The sequence below is a fragment of the Ixodes scapularis genome, unplaced genomic scaffold (assembly GCF_016920785.2).
Source record: "Ixodes scapularis isolate PalLabHiFi unplaced genomic scaffold, ASM1692078v2 PGA_scaffold10__122_contigs__length_95168666, whole genome shotgun sequence".
Classification (NCBI taxonomy): Eukaryota; Metazoa; Arthropoda; class Arachnida; order Ixodida; family Ixodidae; genus Ixodes; species Ixodes scapularis.
The window spans coordinates 46,223,890-46,243,722 of NW_024609836.1; the positions used below are offsets into that span (position 1 = coordinate 46,223,890).

A 19,833-nucleotide genomic window follows, 5' to 3' on the forward strand; every position below is an offset into this window, starting at 1 on the left:
TTCCGCGTCTCTCCGGAAGGAAGGACGAACAACTAACGATAAGGTTACGCGGCGCCGCGGCTTCCAAAAGGCAAATCTGACACGCCGGACGTTCTGAGCGAGTTTAGAACAAAACAAGAAGTACGCAAACCCAATAACGAAGGAAAGAAAAAAAAAGAGGGGGAGGAGGCAAGCAGGAAGTGTTGAAACGAAAGACAGCCTCGTGGGCAGCACGAAGACACAACACGACACAATTTGAGATGACTAGACTGCGGTGCTGTTTTGTCTTGAACTCCGCCGAGCTTCGCCACCGGATCGCAGTCGGAGCTTCCTCGCCGGTCGAAGCGTTCGAAACGAGACATAATAAAACCTAACTACAAAGAAAGGCGAGAACGGAAGGAGAGAACAATATTCGTAAAACTACGACTACTACCATTACTTATACTAATAACACAAAGAAACGGGACTGTACTCCGTTTCACTTTACGATGGACCGCAGTGGACGCTGCGAACAAGCTAGACCAATCCAATGCCGTATGGGTGTCACGTGACCTGTGGGAAGGGCACAGCGATGCGCGGGTCTCGTAATGACGTAGTAGATTCACAGCGCTGCGATTGGCTGTGGTGCCTCCCCTACGGTCCATCGAAAAGGTGAAACGAGGTGTAGCAGCGAGCGCTGAGCTAAAAACCAAAAGGACGACGGAAAAGGGATCTCCTGTTACGGCGCGGTGTGCGATGCTACTTTGCATGGCGACGGCGGCGACGGATGGGGTCTTTGGGAATCGTGGCGCCGCCATTTTCAAAGCAGAGGTATAGATACGTGCCGCGAGAACATGCGACTGTGTACCTATCGACCCTTGAGGGATCGTTGGTTTAGCGGCGATGGATTACCAAACGCTGTGGTTCGAGTAAATGGTGCGGCGTGACTGAAGAGGCATTAGTTTCTCCTGTTGTTCGAAAGTTGAAAAAAAAAGAAAAAGAATCCGGAAAATTTTTTTAACTCAAGTTTTTTTGTGAAAAATGAATGCCGCGAAAATCGGAGGTAAAATCGAGGTATCGTGTGAAAAATAGAATAAAATCAAATAAACGTTCAATTCGGGTGACATTTTAAAGAAGGGGTGAAACATTATTTAGCTATTTATAGTTATTTCAGTTGCGCAGGCTACGATTAAGTCGAAGCGTCGGTTCGAGACCTGGTGGGCTTAAAGTCTAACGACACGGCGCCAGTTAGCATGACGAGAAACTTTGAGGTTCCATCGGGACGTGACTATAGTCGCTGGTAGGGTGAGAACGCCAGAGAGGTCCTTCAGCTGTTCCGCCTCCGGCGCTAGCTTCCTAGCTTCCACAACGCTTCGGCGCATCGCGATCCTCGAGCGGGCACGCGCACTCAACGCACGACGGAAGGCGAAAAGCGCATGCTAGAGGCCCGATATTCGAAAGGGACGCTTTGTCGTTCTCATCCTTTCAGTGACCGCAGTATGCGGGCATTTTTGAGTCTGGAAACGAGAAAAAAGCGGCCGCTCATGAAACGCTGCAAACACGATGTACACCCTCTTCTCGTTTTTTGTTTGTTTATTTCTTTTTGTCTTTTATCTGTTCTATTTTCTTTCTTTTCTTTTGAAAAAAAAAGGGGGGGGGGTTGGATTCCAATGAGACGTACGTGGAATCAACCAACAATCGAGAACGACGAGTTTTACTGCTGCTTTAACCTGTCTTATTTTATTTTTTTTCCACCCTTCGTGTTGTCTTTTGCGTGTGTGTGATTAACGGTTGACGTCGAGTTCTAACGGTCACAAGCAGATCGGCGAATTTGAAACGGCGGTACGAGAGTGCCAGATAGAGGTTCGCTTTTTTTTATGTTTTGTTGCTCTTAAAGTCGTATAACGAAAAAAAAGAGCAAGCAAAAGAAAGGTAATTGCTCTGGAACATACGAAGTTGAGTGGGTAGAGGATAGAGCGCCGAGATCACAGGTGTTCTCCTTCCTTCGCTTCCACGATCACTTTGTTTTTCTCAACGAGCCCGATTCGGGGAAACTACGGCGACGGAAAAAAAAGCGAAAAGAATAAAAATAACTTGGCAGCGACAGTAGAGACAGTCATCTCTGTCGCCTGCGTGCCTCGGTGCACAGAAAAAAAAAAAAAGTAGAAAACGAGCCGAGCAGCAGCTAGCTCTCGTAAAAACGAAAACAGAGATTACACGTACAAAGCGGTTACGAAAACTAGAGTTGTCCTATATCCTCGTCGTATTCGTAAAGACCAAACTGCAAGTGCGCGCAAAAAAAAAACCCCGCAAAAAACCTTGACAACTAGAAAAGATATCGCGACATTAGTTAAAAAGAAGCCAAAGGGCATCAGCAAGCTCCTCACGTGATTATAAAACTTTTTTTTGCGTTCTTGTTTTGCGTTTTAATACCACTGACTAGCATTCAAAAACGACGTCAAACGAAGATGTCTGAGGTGTTCGAAAGAAGGTGGCGTAAAGGTGATATATATATATATATATATATATATATATATATATATATCAGACTGAATTTAATAGGGAACAGCAGCTCAGTCAAAGAGGGAGTGCTCGTTAGTCATTCCGCGGCTGTACGCCGCTCCGCCGCCATGTCAAAGCGCTTCAAAATTTCACTGTTTTCTTAAAAAAACTGTTTGTGTAAAAAAAATTAAATATAATAAATACGCATGTTTGCATTAGCTAGTCGCAACCTTGACCTTATGCATCTTATCCCCACTACTCTGTTTACTACTTTGGCCGCCAGGCGGCGCCATTCTTCACAGCTCCTCATTATCATCGTCATCGTCTGTGTAGCCGCAAATCCCCCGTTTCCCTCCTTTACGTCATTTCCGCTGAGTGGTACCTCCTGCCGCAATATTACCAAAAAGTAATAATATATCATAGTTGCTCCGTGATATCATACATAGCCATTCCGTGATTTCATACATTGTTTTAAACTCGATTCTGTTGAATTTGCTTTACATAAGGTGATTCAGTTTATACGAACCCGCGATAGGCCGTTTTGTTCCTTTCGTATTTACCTTGCAGCTCGAAGGACGCACTAAAAGCTGCCTAGCCCTGTGGAATGTGCTCATGTGCAGCACCAAATTACGCGGGAGCATTTTATTTTCATCGCCAACCGGTGTGAGCAAAATAAGGAAAAAATTGGGGCGATGTTGTGTTCGGGCAAACTGCGCCGCGTGCGGGAAACGCGCAGTTCCCCCACGTTGCCAAACCGTAATGCAACATTTCGAGGTTGTAGGTTTTATCACATGCCTCGGCTTGTCGTGTCCAGAACCTAAATTTTGCGTTAGGCACTACTATAATTAATATGCCATTATATAAACGTTTTATAGTTTTGTTTGCCTTATCGTAGAACCTTTCTAAACGTTCCATGACTCGTACAGCTTTCGTGAACTGAACATGTCGTTGAAGGTTTTGGGCTAAAATTTGGGAACGATCTTCCGAAAAAAGTTGCATGCTATGTAATTTTGTCTAATAAGTGCCACGAAAAAAACATTATTAACCTGGCAGCCACGAATGAAGGAGTCAGGTGACAGATGGCTCAAATTTTAGCAAACTCAAAACCTCGATGTTTCTAGAAAGGTTCTCCGATTGGAATGCGTTCGAACTGGTATTTAAATACCTATACCGGTACCATTTTTGAAATGAAGCCCTAAGAACTATTGTTCTTAGTGTGAAAAGTAAATAAAGAGCAAACACAGTCTTTTTTTTAATTGACGTTTTGTGTATTAATACCTGTCCCTTTAATTTATGACCGGATATGGTTTCTTGTCTAATAATGATAAAAAATAGGTTTTAAATAATTATTGTTTCCTAGTGTAACTTTACATATGTAAGACACGACGACTAAGTCAACATATAGTTTAAACGGCGCTAACTAACCGATTTAACGAGGAAATTAGACGAATCTATGCGAAACTATATTCACACACGAATGTTCACCATCACGCACGTGACGCGTGCACACCCCGAAACGAGTCTCTCCCTTTTTGACACAGCGCATACAGTTCCTCTTAGGTGACAGAAAGTGAAGGGTGATTCTGCGGGAGACAGCGGGTTGTGTTAGAGCGAGAAGCACCAGGTGCATCGTCCAGCCAACCCTGCCGACTAGGGTTTCATTCACTCATCCGATTCCACGGAAGTAAGGTTCCATTAACTCACTCATAATCATCATCACACAAACACTACGAATATGATTAGGCATAACGCGGGCCGCCAAAAAGCGGTTCAACCGGGTTTCGTGCGTGTGCTCAGAAAAAAAAAAAAAAAAGATTAAACACCCAAGGAAGAGAGTGAGAGTGAGATATATGGAAGAATAGATGACAGTGACAATGTATCGGTAGGAAGTCGAAGCCGTTCGTTCTCTTGCGTTTGACTCGCGCGTCACTCGAGACGGTTTAGGTCTCGTGTTTGCTTTGAACATTTCGTCTTGATCTCTCGGTCTTCGTCTCGACGGTGTGTGACGTTTTACAAAACCCTTTCCGAGTGGTTTTCTTTTTAAAGCTCTACCTTTTGCGAGGAAGATAGTCTTCGAGCGCTCTTTGGAATGGTTTGCGATCTAGCAAACGATCAGCTATTATCACGGGTTTCCTCGGAAAGAGTTTACACGCCGAAATTTGCTTCCTCCATGCGCCGCTCTCTCGTTTCGGCTTGTCGAGCTCGAATGACAGTCGCAGGCTCTATCCTTCGAGATATGTATGAATCGTATGGTATATATTTATAGGTATATGTATATATAAAACAAACAAAAAAATCTTTCTTTTTGGTGGAATGCTGCCTGTGTATAATAATAATATTAATAATATAATAATGATAAAATAATAATAATAATAATAGCGCATGCCATCAAAGTCGCTTTGCGAAAATCAACGCGTCGGTCTATGTACAAGATTCATGGGTTGTTGCGCGTCCCGAGCGTACAGTTCGGAACAACAGGGAACAAATTTGTGCAGCAACGTTGTCATACAGATCCTACCTCCTCTCACGGTCAGCAGCCATTCTTTGTGCACTCCAGTTCATCCGTCTGGGCCCCGTCTGCACACGGCTGTCCACAAGCACATCCAGGAAGTCAGTCAACGCGGGTCCTGGTGCGGTTCCTCATGCTGTGACACCGATGCAGTTGCTGCACCGTCACTCGCTGCGTGGACACCGGCCAGAGCATCCTCGATGCGGTCGAGTCCACGGCGTTCCAGCACCAGTGTGGACCAAACCGTCGCATCGAGGGTTTCGAGATGATGTCGCGTGCCATAACCTCCGTGGTTCAGAACGCGTACATCATCCACTTGCGAACCCAGATCAACTCAGGTTGACCTCCCACGATGTACAGTAGCTGAACTAGCACTGTGCCACGGTACGCGACCACCTTCTCGTCGACATCTGTTGTCTTCTGCTACTATCCGCAGCGGGTACCAGGAGCTCGCGTCATCCAGTTCAAGCGCCAAAGTCTTCGTCCTTCCAGGTTTCGGAAGGAGTGGCGCAGTCATCTGGGAAATGGCCAGCTGGCGGGAGCGGTCTAAGCGAGGTCCGGCTGGCACGCAGCGTCCCGTCCTAGACCGTGGCGCCTTCCAGGAGCGTCCTGGTGGCGCGCCGCAGGCTCAGCGTGGTCGCAGATCACCAGCGCAGTCCCGACGGCGGCCCTCGAGGAGTCTCGCGGGTCCAGTCCTCGTGGAAGTCAGCCTCGATGAAGACAGAGAGCTTCGAACCAGCCCCTCAGATGCACCAGGGCCGTGACCAGGCCGAGGGGTCCCTGAGGGGTGCGGCGGCCAGACGCCACCAGGGCGGCTGGAGAGCCAGCAGGTCCAAGGCAGGGGCTCGGCGTCACTCGAGCTGCTCGAGGAAGTTTGGAGACTTGAAGTACTCGGGCACGTTGTCGTCCAGACGGGCGATAACCTTGTAGATGGCCTTCTTCCACGACTGCTCCTGGTCCTTGCCGGCAACGATGGCGCGGAAAAACTCGCGTAGAGTCTGTTCCACCACGTAGCGGAAGTTCTCGGGCACCTGCGGAGGGCAAGAACCAGGGATAGGGTTGGCATGACGAAGGAAGAGGACTGGGAACAAGCGAGGATGGCAACAACGACCTTGTAACCTCTTGTGTCAATAGCCAAGATGAACACCGTTTAATTCCTCGCTTGTTGACTAAGATTATTCGGTATTTGTGACGAAGATTAATACCTGTGATGTTGTAAGCTAAACCTGGTTCGAGGATTTTGCACACTAATGGTACGATTTTTAGTATGTGGCTGACTACACCCGCAAGCGCGCTGATTTACATACCTCTGGACTGAGAAACTAAGTGATGATACAACAGAAAAAAAAAAAGACGACTGTCTTTCTATGTCCTCGTGCTTTTACGATTTCCCTAATAGTTTTCTTGTTAACGACAACATTCAATGGCCAATTCTACAGTTCTTCCTTTGGGCACCGACGAAACTAGTATCGTAACTGCTGTTCCCGATGACGAGAAGAGATGCCACAATACTTTCGCGTGAGCCATGTTGGCTATAGGAGACCGGGGCCACAGACTTTTGCATGTGTCATGTTGACAAGCGAACATGACACGTGCGGTAATATCTGGCCCCCTGAGGTTTCTATTTATAGGACGTTGCTTACCTCGATGTGGTTGTTCCTGTTGTAATGGAGATTGAGGACCCTGAGGAGTTCCGAGTCTGCGCTCACTTTCAACTCCTCAACGTTCTTGACTCCTTCGCTGACTGACTGACGGGCGTACTTCTCCATCTGGATGTAGTAGAACTCCCTGCCGAAAGAGGAAACATAAAGATGTGTGAGCACGCATGCACCCATCATCGTACACATATATTGTGGGTGTAGAAAAACAAAACTCCGTTCATTGAGCGATATAGAAGATCGGTTAAGATTGATCCATGTTATCAAGTACTCGAAACGACAAAAACACTTTTTGAGGACATAGAACAATAAACCTCCAAAGACACCATTTGGTGTTAGACCTCCGGAGAGTTCTAACAACAAATTGTAGGACACATTTTTGTAGACTGAATTATTAATGCGATCGTGGTGACACAGGTGAAGTTGTTTCCGATATGTTTTACAAACATAACAAAAACCCATCAATTTGTTTTGGTTAAAATTAAAACATGTTACATGCAGAATATTCTAACTAAGAAGAAGTACGCCGTTAAAATCACGCGAAGAGTATCGGTACCCACTTTTATAAATGCTACTATCTGCGACTTCAAGTAAAATAAAATTTATAACGCGGTGATACACGTCCGCTGTAATTAAGACGTTAATTTCGCTAAACATAAGAGCGCCCATTGCCAGATGCGTCTATTTGTTTAAAAACGCAATGCTAACGTCCACGTACAAGGTGCTTGTTTTTTTTAGCTTTCTTTCATTCATAACGACTTAGGAAGCAAAGCGGCTTAGGAAGACATGCTCTAAAAAAAAGACGCTAGTCACGAGAACATAAGCTTAGAGGGAAGAAGGCTCCGAGGGACACTGCGTTAGCTCGCTAAGCGTAAGAGGATTAAGCGTAACAACTGGATTAATAAACGCGGACCCGCCTAAGAGCCACCCGGGGGGTCCTTAATTGAGCGCATTATCTCCTTAACGACGACCTCCGTCTCTCCCTTTTTCTCACGAGATGTTTTAAAAACCACGATGTAATTAGAAGGACACCGTTAATGAAAAGCAAATTGATCTTTAAGAGTTAAAAAAAAAAAAAGCGACGAAGGAGACGGTAAGTTTCTAAGTAGAAAAAAAAAAAAAAAGGAAGAAAACGTTACTTTTCGGTTTAGAAAGAGAAACCTAAAATAAAGAAGACAAGGACGCGGTGTGCAAAAGCCGCAGATATTAAACAGAAAAAAAAAGAAAAGTCAAATGTAGACAGACAAGACGGTGAAAAAAAATTCTATATAATAAAAACTAAATAAGCGTCGCGAAGCAAATTATATCTCTCGGCTAACGTTCTTCTTATCTCTGAAGGGAAAGACCGTAAGGAAGGTAATTTTACTTTTTTTTTATGACTTTGCCTTTTTGTAACGGTCAGGTAACGAACCGCGTTTTTTCAGTTTTTTTTTGCAAGTAAATTTTGTATTAAAAAAACAATTAGTACGTCGTATAACATCTTACGGGTCATTAAGCTTGTGGTCAAATAAGTAAAAAAAAAAGAAGATGCTTAAGGGTTTCATATTTTTTGGGAGATAAGTATACTGCGAAGACAGGTAGCTCTTAAGAATTCTGCAAGCAGTAAAATCTTAAAAACGAAAACGTTGAGCCGTTATTTAATTTTCCCGGAAGTGGCCGGGTCTCGCCCCAGCGATTAGAGGTGTTCGGTTTGTGTCCCCTTTCCGTTTAAAGATGACGATGGCAAACTCAGAAAATTCTTTAACGCGCACCTAACACCGCACTACACGACGAAATCTGCCAATTTTTCGACTTCGGTGGCATGCGGTTTCGAGAAGCTCGTTTTAGCGAACGACGCCGTTTTACCGATCCAAGTTTATCGAATTCCTTTATAAAGGAACCCAGCGTACAGAAAATGGCGACGAGTCTCTTTTTAGCGAATTCGATAAAAGTGCCCGTTCTCTAAAATCATGTTACGATGACATGGCGTTCGATCAATCGTGGTAAACCCGTCCCGTCCATTCAACATACCAAGGTCGAACCTCAATAGTGCCAGAAACACATTGCCTTTTACTCGGCCATAGTCTTATATGCGGCTATAGAACAAATAAAATGATGTAAACGCGCATGGGACTTGTCTCTGCTATGTGACAAAGAGATTGAACTAAAGAGAGTGCTTTATCCCGCTTGTTTGCCTCAAAGTTCAATGCTCACTGGATGTTTTACGCCGTCTTCTTCGACCAGCGTGGCCACAGATCATGGACGCGAGTGCCGCTTCAGCGTTCGACTGGGAGTCGTGTTCAATCTGCGCCTGATTGATTGATTGAAGACTCCAGCCCTAACGCTGACGCTGCGTTCAGGTACACGTCAGACAAGGGCTCTGTCGTGAACGCAAACAAAAAGTCGCGATTCGTGTCGTTTAGTTCGTGGTTTTAGTCCTGAACTTAACCGCTAGAAGCGCGACAGTTGCAACCCCCCCCCCCCCCCCTCTAATACACCCGTTAAAAAAAAAGCGAGTTGGGAATTGATTAAAAAAACACCATGAAATAAAAACCACCAACAACAAGGAGGCTAAAAACAAGAGAGAATCAAAACACACAAGGACAAAAAAAAAGGGGGAAGGCAAGTATACCACTTCCGCGGGTATATTCGGCGGCTTCACGCCTTAGCGCAGCCATCAGACGCTGATACGAATGGAAGAGCGACGCTGCTGTTACGAGGTCCGCAAGCGGTTTGACGCGACGCGAGAAAAAGCTGTACCTGTAGCTGCTGCGGCCGATAAACCAGCGAGCTGACCGACGCTAATCTGGAGCGGCCACCGAGCGACTTGTATGCTTAACCCGTCAGACAAAAAAAGATTCCTTATCGAGACGCGAAGGCCCTAACGCAGAGGCGGCGGGAACGCGTTACACCGAACGGCGTTACCGGTAGCGCGTTACTTCTTTTTTCGGTAACGCACCTACACGCTGCTAGCTCCGAGTACAAGTGGGATTACGTACGAACATTATTTATTTCGAGTAACGGAAAAAACACGCGTTACGTTACTTCTTACAATTCTTTCTATGATTTCAGAAAAAAAAAATACTTCGATATGTTTCGCGCTCCTAGGTGTGTTTTTGTTTTCTTTCTTGCGTGTATTAAGATAAAACCGTAAAAAAAAAAAAAAGATAGAATAATTTTGTTACGTTTCTGCGTAGACAAAAAAGTTAGTTTTTGAGAAATTATTTAATAAACATCTTTTCGCGCTACAAGCGCTGCCCACAATGACACTCAGAAGAGTGACTTCGTCGCTTTCTGTGAGCGTTATTGTGGACAGGGATTGCGATGGGATTTTTCAACGCAATTTTAAATTCATACTAAAAAAAACAACGTTACATTGTATTAATTAATATCGCGAAAACTCAGAAACTTTCGCAAATTATTTTAATTGGTCTCGCCTCTAATGGAAATTGCCGTCAATTCTGCAGTTCAAAATTTACCCGTAAAACCAAAATGATAAAAAAAGTCAATGAACATATTAAAGTTAATCAGCCAACTTACTGTGACGATTATTCGCTCAACTAATCTCCACCGAACTCGTGAAACACCTAGCGAAGAAGGCATTGAACTAGCAGTGTGCAGTATTAAAAAAAGAAACAAGAAAAGAAAAAAAAGTGTTTCCATCAAAACATAAAACATCAAAAATAAAAACTATGCTGAGCGTCCTGCTCAGTGTCAAAACGCAGATTATTTTTCTTTCTTTTTTTTGAGGTCTCAACGTAAATTTAGTTCCGTCAATCGGCGGGTTCCCTCCGGACCTTGCGGCGATTGGCTCTCGCAAGGACTTTGCGGTAAGCACGTCATATTTCTTATAAATTGTAAACCGGCCAACGCGCTTGTTTTTGCACGCTCAATGCGGGAATAGGAAGAAAAGGTTCCACTAGGGCGGTATTGCTCTCAAAGGTGGCCATCACGAGAGCTGTTCAAAGTGCTCCTGATGGTATTGTCTATAATTCCGACGCGCGTTTCCCGCACTACCAATCAGAAATATTGAGACAACGAAAGAACACAACATAGAATAAAAAAACGCAAGTAAAAATAGAAGACCATACTTAATATCTAATCGGAGACCAAGCCGCACGAAAAGCGAGACTAGTAGACGTTAAAAAACATGTTACTGATTAGTGTTGGAGATAGTTTGAGCCTTACACTGAGGTTAGCGGGCATCTTTATCTAAAACGAGAAGTAAAAAAAAAAAAAAAGAAAGAAAGAGAAGTGACAAATTTGCACTTGCAGCGAAAGCAATACTGCACGGGGCGTTGGGGACGCTTGGATACGTTGAAAATAGCATTCCCCCTTACATGACCTATCGCTTAAAAATATTCTCGTATCATTTCGGTTATACACGTCTAGAGGGCACGGTATGCTAACGACGTGAATGCATCGTAACGATATTATAGCCACTCAAAGGCTATGAGCATGGGCGTACCAACCGGGGGAGCAAGGGGGGCGCTTGCCTCCCCCCCCCCCGCCCCCCCTCCCCCTAGTTCTCAGAGTGGGGGGGCAAGGCATGTGTTTTGCTCCCCCTGAAACAGCCGCCACTGGGCAGGGCAAACACTGGCCGGCGGGGCCCAAGGGATACCATGGGCACCGCCCCTAGCACTGGGGGGTGGTGGGTGGGGGGGGGGGGGGGGTGTCTGGTTTGCCCCCCCCCCCCCCTCAAAAACAAGTTGGTACGCCACTGGTTAAGAGTAAGCTGTCGGTGACGATACCGACGCACCCGTACGCTTAATAAAAGATTGGTTACGTGTTTGGCCATTCTGCAAAATCCGTTTAAATGTGGTAGCTTTATAGGGTGCATGGGTGGTGCCCTCAGTTCGGGTGGTGCCTAGGACAGTTTTGTATGGAGACAGATGACGTCACACAACTGCCACTTTGTGACACTGCGCGTGCTTCCCCTCAGCACCACCCGGATACAAAGCCTTTGCGCTGCATTTTCTCCGTCACCAAGAGAGGGGAAGCACGCTTTACTGCCCTTTCCACACCTCCTCGCACCGCGCGCTCTTTCTGCACCCCCCACCTGCTCCTGCTCCTCACTTTCTTGCCCTTTCCGACCCCTCTCCGCTCCGCGCGCTTTCTCGCACCACCTGTTTCTTTTCCTCCCGTTCCTGCGTGCTGGGTCCGTAGCTCAGTCTGCAACGCATTCAACTTCCCCGCAGGTGACCGGAATTTGCCCGCTGGCACTTGCCGTTTCTTTCGAGAAAGTTTAGCGGTTACGGACTGACCGACCGGCACATTTCGTGCATACACAGCTCCGGGTTGGTTGGCCCTATAAAGCCACCGGCTTAAAAGAACGCTTTATAAAAAAGTAGAAGCAGATTACTAGAACTTTGATTACTCCCCCAACGTCAAAATCTCAAGTGTATAGTTAATCGTCCTGTAAGAAAAACAAAACGACACCTATGTCACGTAGATTTTTCCTTGCAACAAGCACGTCTACGAAGCTGATGAATTACACCGATTTCCCTCGGATTGATCGTCCGCGCCTGTCAACCGCAGACTGTCTTGCACAGCGAGTAGGTAGCGTACAAACAGCTGTTGGAATCGAAACGCGTCTCTCCAAGCAAAACGGGCACATGGCAGGTTCGCACAAAGAGGCCCTGCTCCCCTTTTCAGGCCAGGTCAGGCGACAGCGGTGTGGTTTAATGAGAACTACATTCTACTCTACTAATTACAGACGTTTGTGCCTCAGAAATCAGCCTGTAACGACTCCGGTTAAAAAAAAAATCTTAACGTTACAAAAATATTCGCAACCCCCCCCCCCCCCCCCCTACCCGCGTCTATTAACTCCCTTTACTCCGTTTTACGTTTAAACCGCCAGGCCGTTTCAGTTTTTTTTTCTGCGCACTTAATAGGCGATAGATTTCCGCAGAACATGTAGATAGCCAAGTCGAACCATAGAAGGATCCTAGCGGATGACGAAGTTGAGAAAACAATTAGACCGAAAACATACGATGTGCACAGTGACAATGGGCATGACGTCTCGTTTGTTCGTCATCGCTGCACACATCGAAATTTTAAGATCTAATCGTATCCTGAGGTTCGTCTTTCGCTTTAATCCTTTTATTGTTCACCATGATTAGATGCACCGTGTTCTGCAGAAAAGTAAACTCAAAGACTTCCTTTTTTAATTTTTTTAGATTGCGAGAAGCTTTTAGTTCGTAAACACGCGACACAAGGCGGTTGTCTTTTTCGCCGTTCGCTCCGATCATGTCGGCAGCCTGCATGATACAACCCCACAAAGCTCTAATCTCGAAACATGGCGTCCTGCGTTTGACGAAACAATGGAAGGACGATGTTCGTTATCCGCAGCCTTCTTCTCATCCTGTCCCCTCGCCCGCGGTCACGGGACGAGCAGAGCAGGATTTCCGCAGTTTAGAGGTTGAGACTCCGGCAATGCACGCAAGCATTCTTCTATATTATAGGCGCCGAGAGCGCCAAGACTAAGGGCGTTGCCTATCATGTTTACGTGCCCTGTTTCATGATTCACTCTTCGGAGTTCACGTCTGCCAATGCTGCACTCTCATTGGCTGCGGTAATGAGAGGCTCGGGCACTGGCCACGGCCTGCGTTCCTCGAGCTGTCACGTGACTTTAAGACCTGAAAGTTCGTTTGCTCCTTGCGCACCTGGTGCCTTTGTTTACCCCTTAAACTCGCCCACGCGCTTTTGTTTCCTCCCCGACCTCAGCCAATGACGGTGTGGGCCTGGCTGCGTAGTCATCGCGTGTTCACCGTGCGTTCTCTGTGTCGCCGTCTGATTGACGTGCCCGCCCTCGCGTTCCGATGCGCCAGAGACCCCTTTTGGAACGCTTGCCCGCCGTATAGAGCGGCTCATCTCTCTGACGTCACACCACGCACGCACGCGCAGACGCTTCACTCCTACCGAAATTTGGTTCCCGCGCACGCGCAGTTCGTTTGTTTGTAAACAACGTGTTGGTGTATAGGCCGTAGCGCCGTTTCTGACCACGCATCGGAAGCGCCGAAGAAACGAGCTCCAACACGACAGCACCTATATTTCTAATCAATTGTTTACAGCAAAGGGTGTGAGAACACGAGGCTCGACTCAAATAGCGGCGCGTCGCGCCTCACCTCTTGCGAGGAAAAGCAGAGGCGACCGGTTCTCTTAACCGTAATGAGGCTAATGGGGACTTTTAGCAATCCGTTACCGTGTTCCGCGTATCGCGGAACCTTTTTAAGCATGCTTTTATGCGCGCGCCCGGGTGATAACATGACCGAGGGGCGCGCTCAAAAGCATGCTTTAAAGGCTACGGTAGTGCGGAACGCGGAACACTAACGGTTTGCTGAAAGTTCCCAATGACGACCTCTGCGCTATTTACGATTCCAACCAATGTAGGGGGTATTCAATGGGCGCAACATCTGAGGGCGATGTTTAGAGCGCATGCTCGGAACAATCTTACATTAAAGGAGCTGTGCAACGATAATCAGTTGGAATGTTTTTCACCTTACACGAGCTTACTGGCACTAGTGGGGCTCAAGGATACTCGCACGCAACGCCACTGGCCAAGAAACTCCTTTGTTGCGGTGTAATTTCAAGGACAAAAGCGATCATTTTCGTTCAATCTCTCCTTTCCAAGATTTGATGACGTAACTCGGGGATCGCCGTACACCCAAGTGACGATATTTGAATGCGGTTCACAGATTGGACCCGAGCATTGCGTGGGCACTCGATTTGGGCTCGTGATAATTACTAGCTCGAGAAGCATTCGGGTAGTGGCCCGTGTCCAATCGCGGCAACGACGACAATAGCCGAGCCATAACAATGTCTGGAACTCAGCGCGTGTCCTGTGCTTTGCCAACCCCAGCGCGCGGCTATGATCAACATTGGCGGCATATAATCGGCTCCAGATCACGTGGCCGCTTGTTCTGGCAGCGAGTTGAGGGGGTGAACGCTGCTCGTTTTTCTTTAACTTTTTTTCTGAGACTTCGATTGCGTGGGGTGAAAAACGAACGCGTGTTTCATAGGTCATTAATGTCAGGGATCCGTTCTAAGCGGTATTTGCGCAAAGTACAAAAATTGTTGCATCGCTCCTTTAATGGGCTGTTAAGACGGGCAATCTTGATGGTACGAAATTCACGTTGCCAAAGAACTGTGAAAACTCGACGTCAGCACGCGGTCACCGGTCGTGCACACAGCTATGGTCGCCAGTGAATCCTTTTAGCATACCTCTATTCGTAACATGCGCAATTTTTTTTAATGTTCTTTCTACTCAAGAGTGTTTAAAATGTCGAAAGAAACTACGAGCTCGATGTCAAAATTGTTTTTAATGTTAAGCATTTAAAGAAATTCGCGGCGACGTGTTATATGCGTCCTTGGAAAATTACGGTGAAGCAGTGGGGCTCAAGTTACGAGCAACCTTTGATATTAAATTTTTGTTTGTCATGCTAAGCATGATAGAATGCTTATTTGTGTTTAGTAGGTGCGACTGGCAATAAAATCTAAGTCTCGCAGCTAATAAGTACTGAACACCCTTATGTGGGATTTACTTCTTACAAGCAAGGGTTGTTAAGAAATACGCACACACATATATAGAAAACAAAACTAAACGCTAAATAAACACGCGTGCACAGAGATGCACGCATAAACAGACGCGCGATACCATACGCATGCACGCACACACACGCATACACACATACGCACAAAATCTGTTCTGCGTGTTAAGTTTCAAGGCACCGGAATTTATTGGGCACCAGTCTCAACTTTACGGCATCGCAAAGACGGTAAACGCGAAGTCTCGGCTAAAACAAAAAGTGAGAGAAAAGATGGTTTGCGAGCGGTGTGCAAGTGCGCACTCAAATGTAAACAGGCGTAACCCATAAGACCGCGCCATAAGCATGCCGGGAGCGCGTTGAGAACGTACCAAGAGAGCCCGGTCAATACGGATCGCGCCCGCGCATTGCAATGAGCGGCTTAAAGAACGCCTCGTAAATTACCGAAACGGGCGAGACTTCGCGAGACCAAGGACTGCACTCGTAAGTCATGCGCCTCCAGCAAATCGCCTTTATTAAAAAGTCGCGATGAAAAAACGAAACAAAAGAAGACATCGGCAGCAAATGTTGAAGCTAACAAAGAAATTTAAACAAATTTACATTGTGTGCATTCGCATTCCGAATGCAGAGGGGAAGCTTGGAGATTTTTTTTGTTTTTAATTTCGCTAAGTACCGCCGACTTCAGGCGCCACCCTGCGAGAGGTAGCCCACGTTCACCCAAATTGGGTGAAAACCACAATTAATAATTTAGGGGGGGGGGGGGGGGGGGGGGCTCAATCACGGGTTTATTATGCCTGCCCTATTAAAAACAGTTGAGATTGATCGGGTAGCATATTTTGGGAAAGAAGATAGAGTGGGTAGTTCGCCCAGCGATGCCATCTTCTCGAAGTGAGTAACTTCTAACACTGGTAATATTGCTCCACAGTGACGAACAGAATACGCCACGTTCAGTCTATAATTGTCAACGCGCTTCGTGTCCTAAAACTGGTAAAATAAATCCCTCCATATTCATAAAGTAGAATGTTTACGCGTAATTCTGGACTGAATAAACAGTAAGAATTATATGACTATCGTTTTTTTCTGAAATTTTTTTTTTATATAAGTAACATTGTTGTTGTATAAAACGCACCAAAATAAGTTTTCGAAAGAAAAATTCTACGTCTGGCACACCGAAAAATAGGGTAATACCTGAAAAACACACAGTCGCGGATACTGGATTCTATATAGGGTTGCGGTGACGATCATCGCTCCGTTGTTTTCAAATGTGACGCGGAATTCAAGTCCGGTTGCGACAGCAGCGTACGTTTCGCAGATTTGCCCATCAACCGAGCACAGCTCAGATGTACTCTGCCGGTCGTGTACGTGCGCGACAAAAAACACATCCTCAACGTTATTAAACGCGGGACGCGGTCGCAATTACTTCGTTCAGTGCACCCCCCCCCACCCCCCCCCCCCCCCCCGCACCCCCCCCCCCCCCCCAAAAAAAAAAAAAAAAAAGAGTATACGACACGCAAAATGCGAGAGCACAGACAACGGTTTGTTCATTCCCACACTCTAAACATTCCTTTCCTCACGCACTATCCACACCCATCAAGCCCAACGTGAGGGAGAGAGACCGCCAACGGCGACCACGAAAAGACAACACTTGGCAAACTTCCGCCGAGGTATAGGACACTAGTCGAGTGACCGCAGCGCTCCCCCCAAAAAAGCTTGACGAGTCTAATAACATTAAGCGGACCGAGGAGCACGCGCGCCGTGCCGCCAACACACCAGAAGAATCGATATGGGTTTTCCAGCTTCCGCGAGACGACAATTCCCCGACGAAACTCTTCCGTCGTAACCTCGTCCGCTAGTCGCCGCCCTGGCTTCTGTGCCCACCACCCGTTCTCTTATTTCCATATATAAAAAAAAGAAAGCGACTCCCGTTTTTGAGGGCGGGATTCCCTATGCTTTTGTTCACCCATGCGCGAAGTCACCCATCCACCCGCCCGCACGCCGCGACCACCATCCACCCGCGTCGCGCTAATAAGGTCCGAGAAATTAGACAGTTAACTTTGTTACCAGCCGCGCGGTTCGGGAACCGGGCCACTATACTCAGTTCCCCCCCTAAGCTGACAGTGCACCGTGAGCTACGTGCTCGTTGCACCAGTCACACGCCCGTCTTTGGTCACGTGATCACGCTTCCTCGCCCATACCCACGCACAGAGAGCGGGGTCAGGTGACGAAAGGGAGGCGGTCCATTGGATCCGGCGAGCGCTCCTATACTGCAATGAGGTGAAGCGGAGTACAACGGCGAAGCTGCGAGCCAGGACAGCAGAAAGGACAACAGGATGAGTATATGTGCGTGTGTGTGTGTGTGTGTGCGTTCGCGTTTATTGTTCGGGAGAAGTGGACAAGCAAGGCGAAAGGGCCGGGACGAGGTGGTTGTCCCGAGAAAATTTGCATGGCATAAGAGGCCGCTTCGGGAACGGGTCCGCGCCTCTTTGCCGCTTTGCCGGACGTCGCTCTCAGGGGGTTCTGACCGTAGGGCTAAAACCGCAGCGTCGCGTGGACGTGTGTAGTCCTCCGGTATGCAGATTTCGTTCTCCAGGGGGGAGGACGCGCCAAGGGGTTTGACAGTCTTTGAGAGCGGTATACTGTTTTGCCGAATCGCCACGGCCGAAGCTGCCGCTGGGTGTTGACGCGTTCGCCACTCTTTTTTGAGGGGTCATGCATGTGTGTATAGTTCGTTTCGTCTTATAGTTGACCGTAGCGGACGCTGCGAGCTATCGAGCCCGACCCAACGTCACGTTAATGTCACGTGACTTTCAGGGGGTGCGCAGCGACCGGTGGGGAGCACAGTCACGTGATAAAAGTCCAGGGTGTTTGATTGGCTGAATGACTCGTAGCGTCTGTTGCGGTCCACCGCAAAGGTAGAAAGACTACGGCAGCGAGTGAAAGTGCGAGAGTAATTCGAAAGCAACCGCGGTAACCAGTCACTTTCGTGTCTGAACGGGAGTTCCAACTTGTAATTATGTTCGAGCGTCAGCGCGAGTCACGCGTGGACGCTTCTTGGGGGACAAACTTGGCACGACGCGTGTGTATGGACGGGTGTAGCGAAGAGAAGATTACCTTTCGCCCTCGTTAAACATGTTTATTTTTTATTTTCTCCCCAAAATATTGCGTTCCGAATCACGCGCCTCGGTCGTTCAACTGGAGCGATGGTCGTTGATAAGAAAATTTTCTTATCTTAACCCGAGGACTATGGAACTGCAGATTGACTAGTGTGTCCGCGTCAGCGCGTATACGCAGCCGAGGAAAATATACTTCCAATCAGGTGTCTGCTGGAAGGCCACTTAGAGGTAAGATAAGCTGGCTGTAAGTCACATGTCTTTGATGTAAGCGGTAGAGGTTTCCTGCGTTGCCCAGGAGGCGCTGCAAAAAGGGAATCGTTAGGCTTAATTGTTTTGGGTAGTGCAAACTTGAGCGTCTCAAACTGCAACACATGTAGAAGAGCATGCCTGCTCTGATGCAGAACGGGAGATAACAAGGAAAATACAAAGAGACAACAAAAATTCGAACGCATAGAGTAATATACTAACGTAAAGAGTGCCCACTTTCATAGGCCCCAGCTTCTCACTTGACTGTCAACGCACCAAGCGGCTGTTGTGAAGTTGGTCTCGGCTTCCTGTTTAGGCGCTTCCTTTCACTACACGACTAGAGACATAGATGGCCGCTATCTGAATGGGTGGATAACGAATATAATTGATTATGTTCGTAGTAGGAAGTATCTTGCGCCACCTAGTCTGCCGTGGCTAAATAGAATTTTGAATTTATAGGTAGGCACCGATTGCTTCACTGCATCCATGAAATGTCACGCGTCTAGAGGTCAAAAATATTCAATATGGCTGCGGCCAATTTGGGGTCACTTTCAGCTGCCAGTTTATTGTTTTAAGGCCCTCTACCTCGCTGGCACTGACATAGGCGCCAGATACTAGGTAGCCCCGAAACAATTCCGATTTGCTTATAACTAAAGGGTTTTCAGCAATTACGAGAAAAGAATCTACGCACTATTTATGTGTGAGGGTCACTCATAAGGTTGTCGGTATTATTCCAGGCACACGGGGAATGAATGATGCGTAGTAGATACGCAGGTCAGAGATGTTCTAGGGTTAGCCGATGGATGGCGCCAGTGTGCTCTCTAGTTTAGAGTAACTGTACATGTTCCGCCCTTCAGTTACTCTACTCTCAGCATTAGCGGACGCTCAAACAACAATGTGTGAACCAGGCTCCAGACGCGCATAGTTAACCCGTCTTCCAAAATTCCAAATACTTGCTGCATAGGGCAACAATGTGACGTGGTGGGCTGGTTGATTCGACGCTGTATAGTCTTAACATAACGATATGTATCATACTGATAAGAGAAATCGCGTATACGAGGCAAACTAAAATCTCCGCACACCCATTTCAAAGAGAGGACAGCAGCTAAGTGGGGCCCCATATTATATATCACAACTGGAGATAAACTTTTTCCGCGGGGGCTTTGGGAACACGAAGGAAGTTACACGACGCAAATCTCTCCTTTGAACGGTTTTTGTTTTCCTCTCCATTCGAAGAAGCAAGTTTGTTCGCGTCGTTCGCTCCCCGGTCGGAGAGCGACGGCAGAACGACGGAAGGAAGCGCAGCCTTTTCATCGGCTAGG

The 19,833-nt window shown here is 47.0% G+C and overlaps 1 protein-coding gene across 2 annotated transcripts in view; it reads right to left on the reverse strand.

The window, feature by feature from the left end:
• Nucleotides 1-4,765: 4,765 nt before the first annotated feature.
• The window catches only part of LOC8034666 (homeobox protein prospero), a 184,264-nt gene continuing 169,196 nt past the window's right edge, over nt 4,766-19,833 (reverse strand). For both annotated transcript variants that reach the window (XM_040208797.3, XM_029991095.3), the window contains 2 exons: nt 6,613-6,757; nt 4,766-6,000 (listed from right to left, as the gene is read on the reverse strand). In XM_040208797.3, coding sequence (XP_040064731.1) covers nt 5,821-6,000; nt 6,613-6,757 — 325 coding nt within the window. In that variant the 3' untranslated portion in view covers nt 4,766-5,820. The remainder of the gene's footprint in view (nt 6,001-6,612; nt 6,758-19,833) is intronic.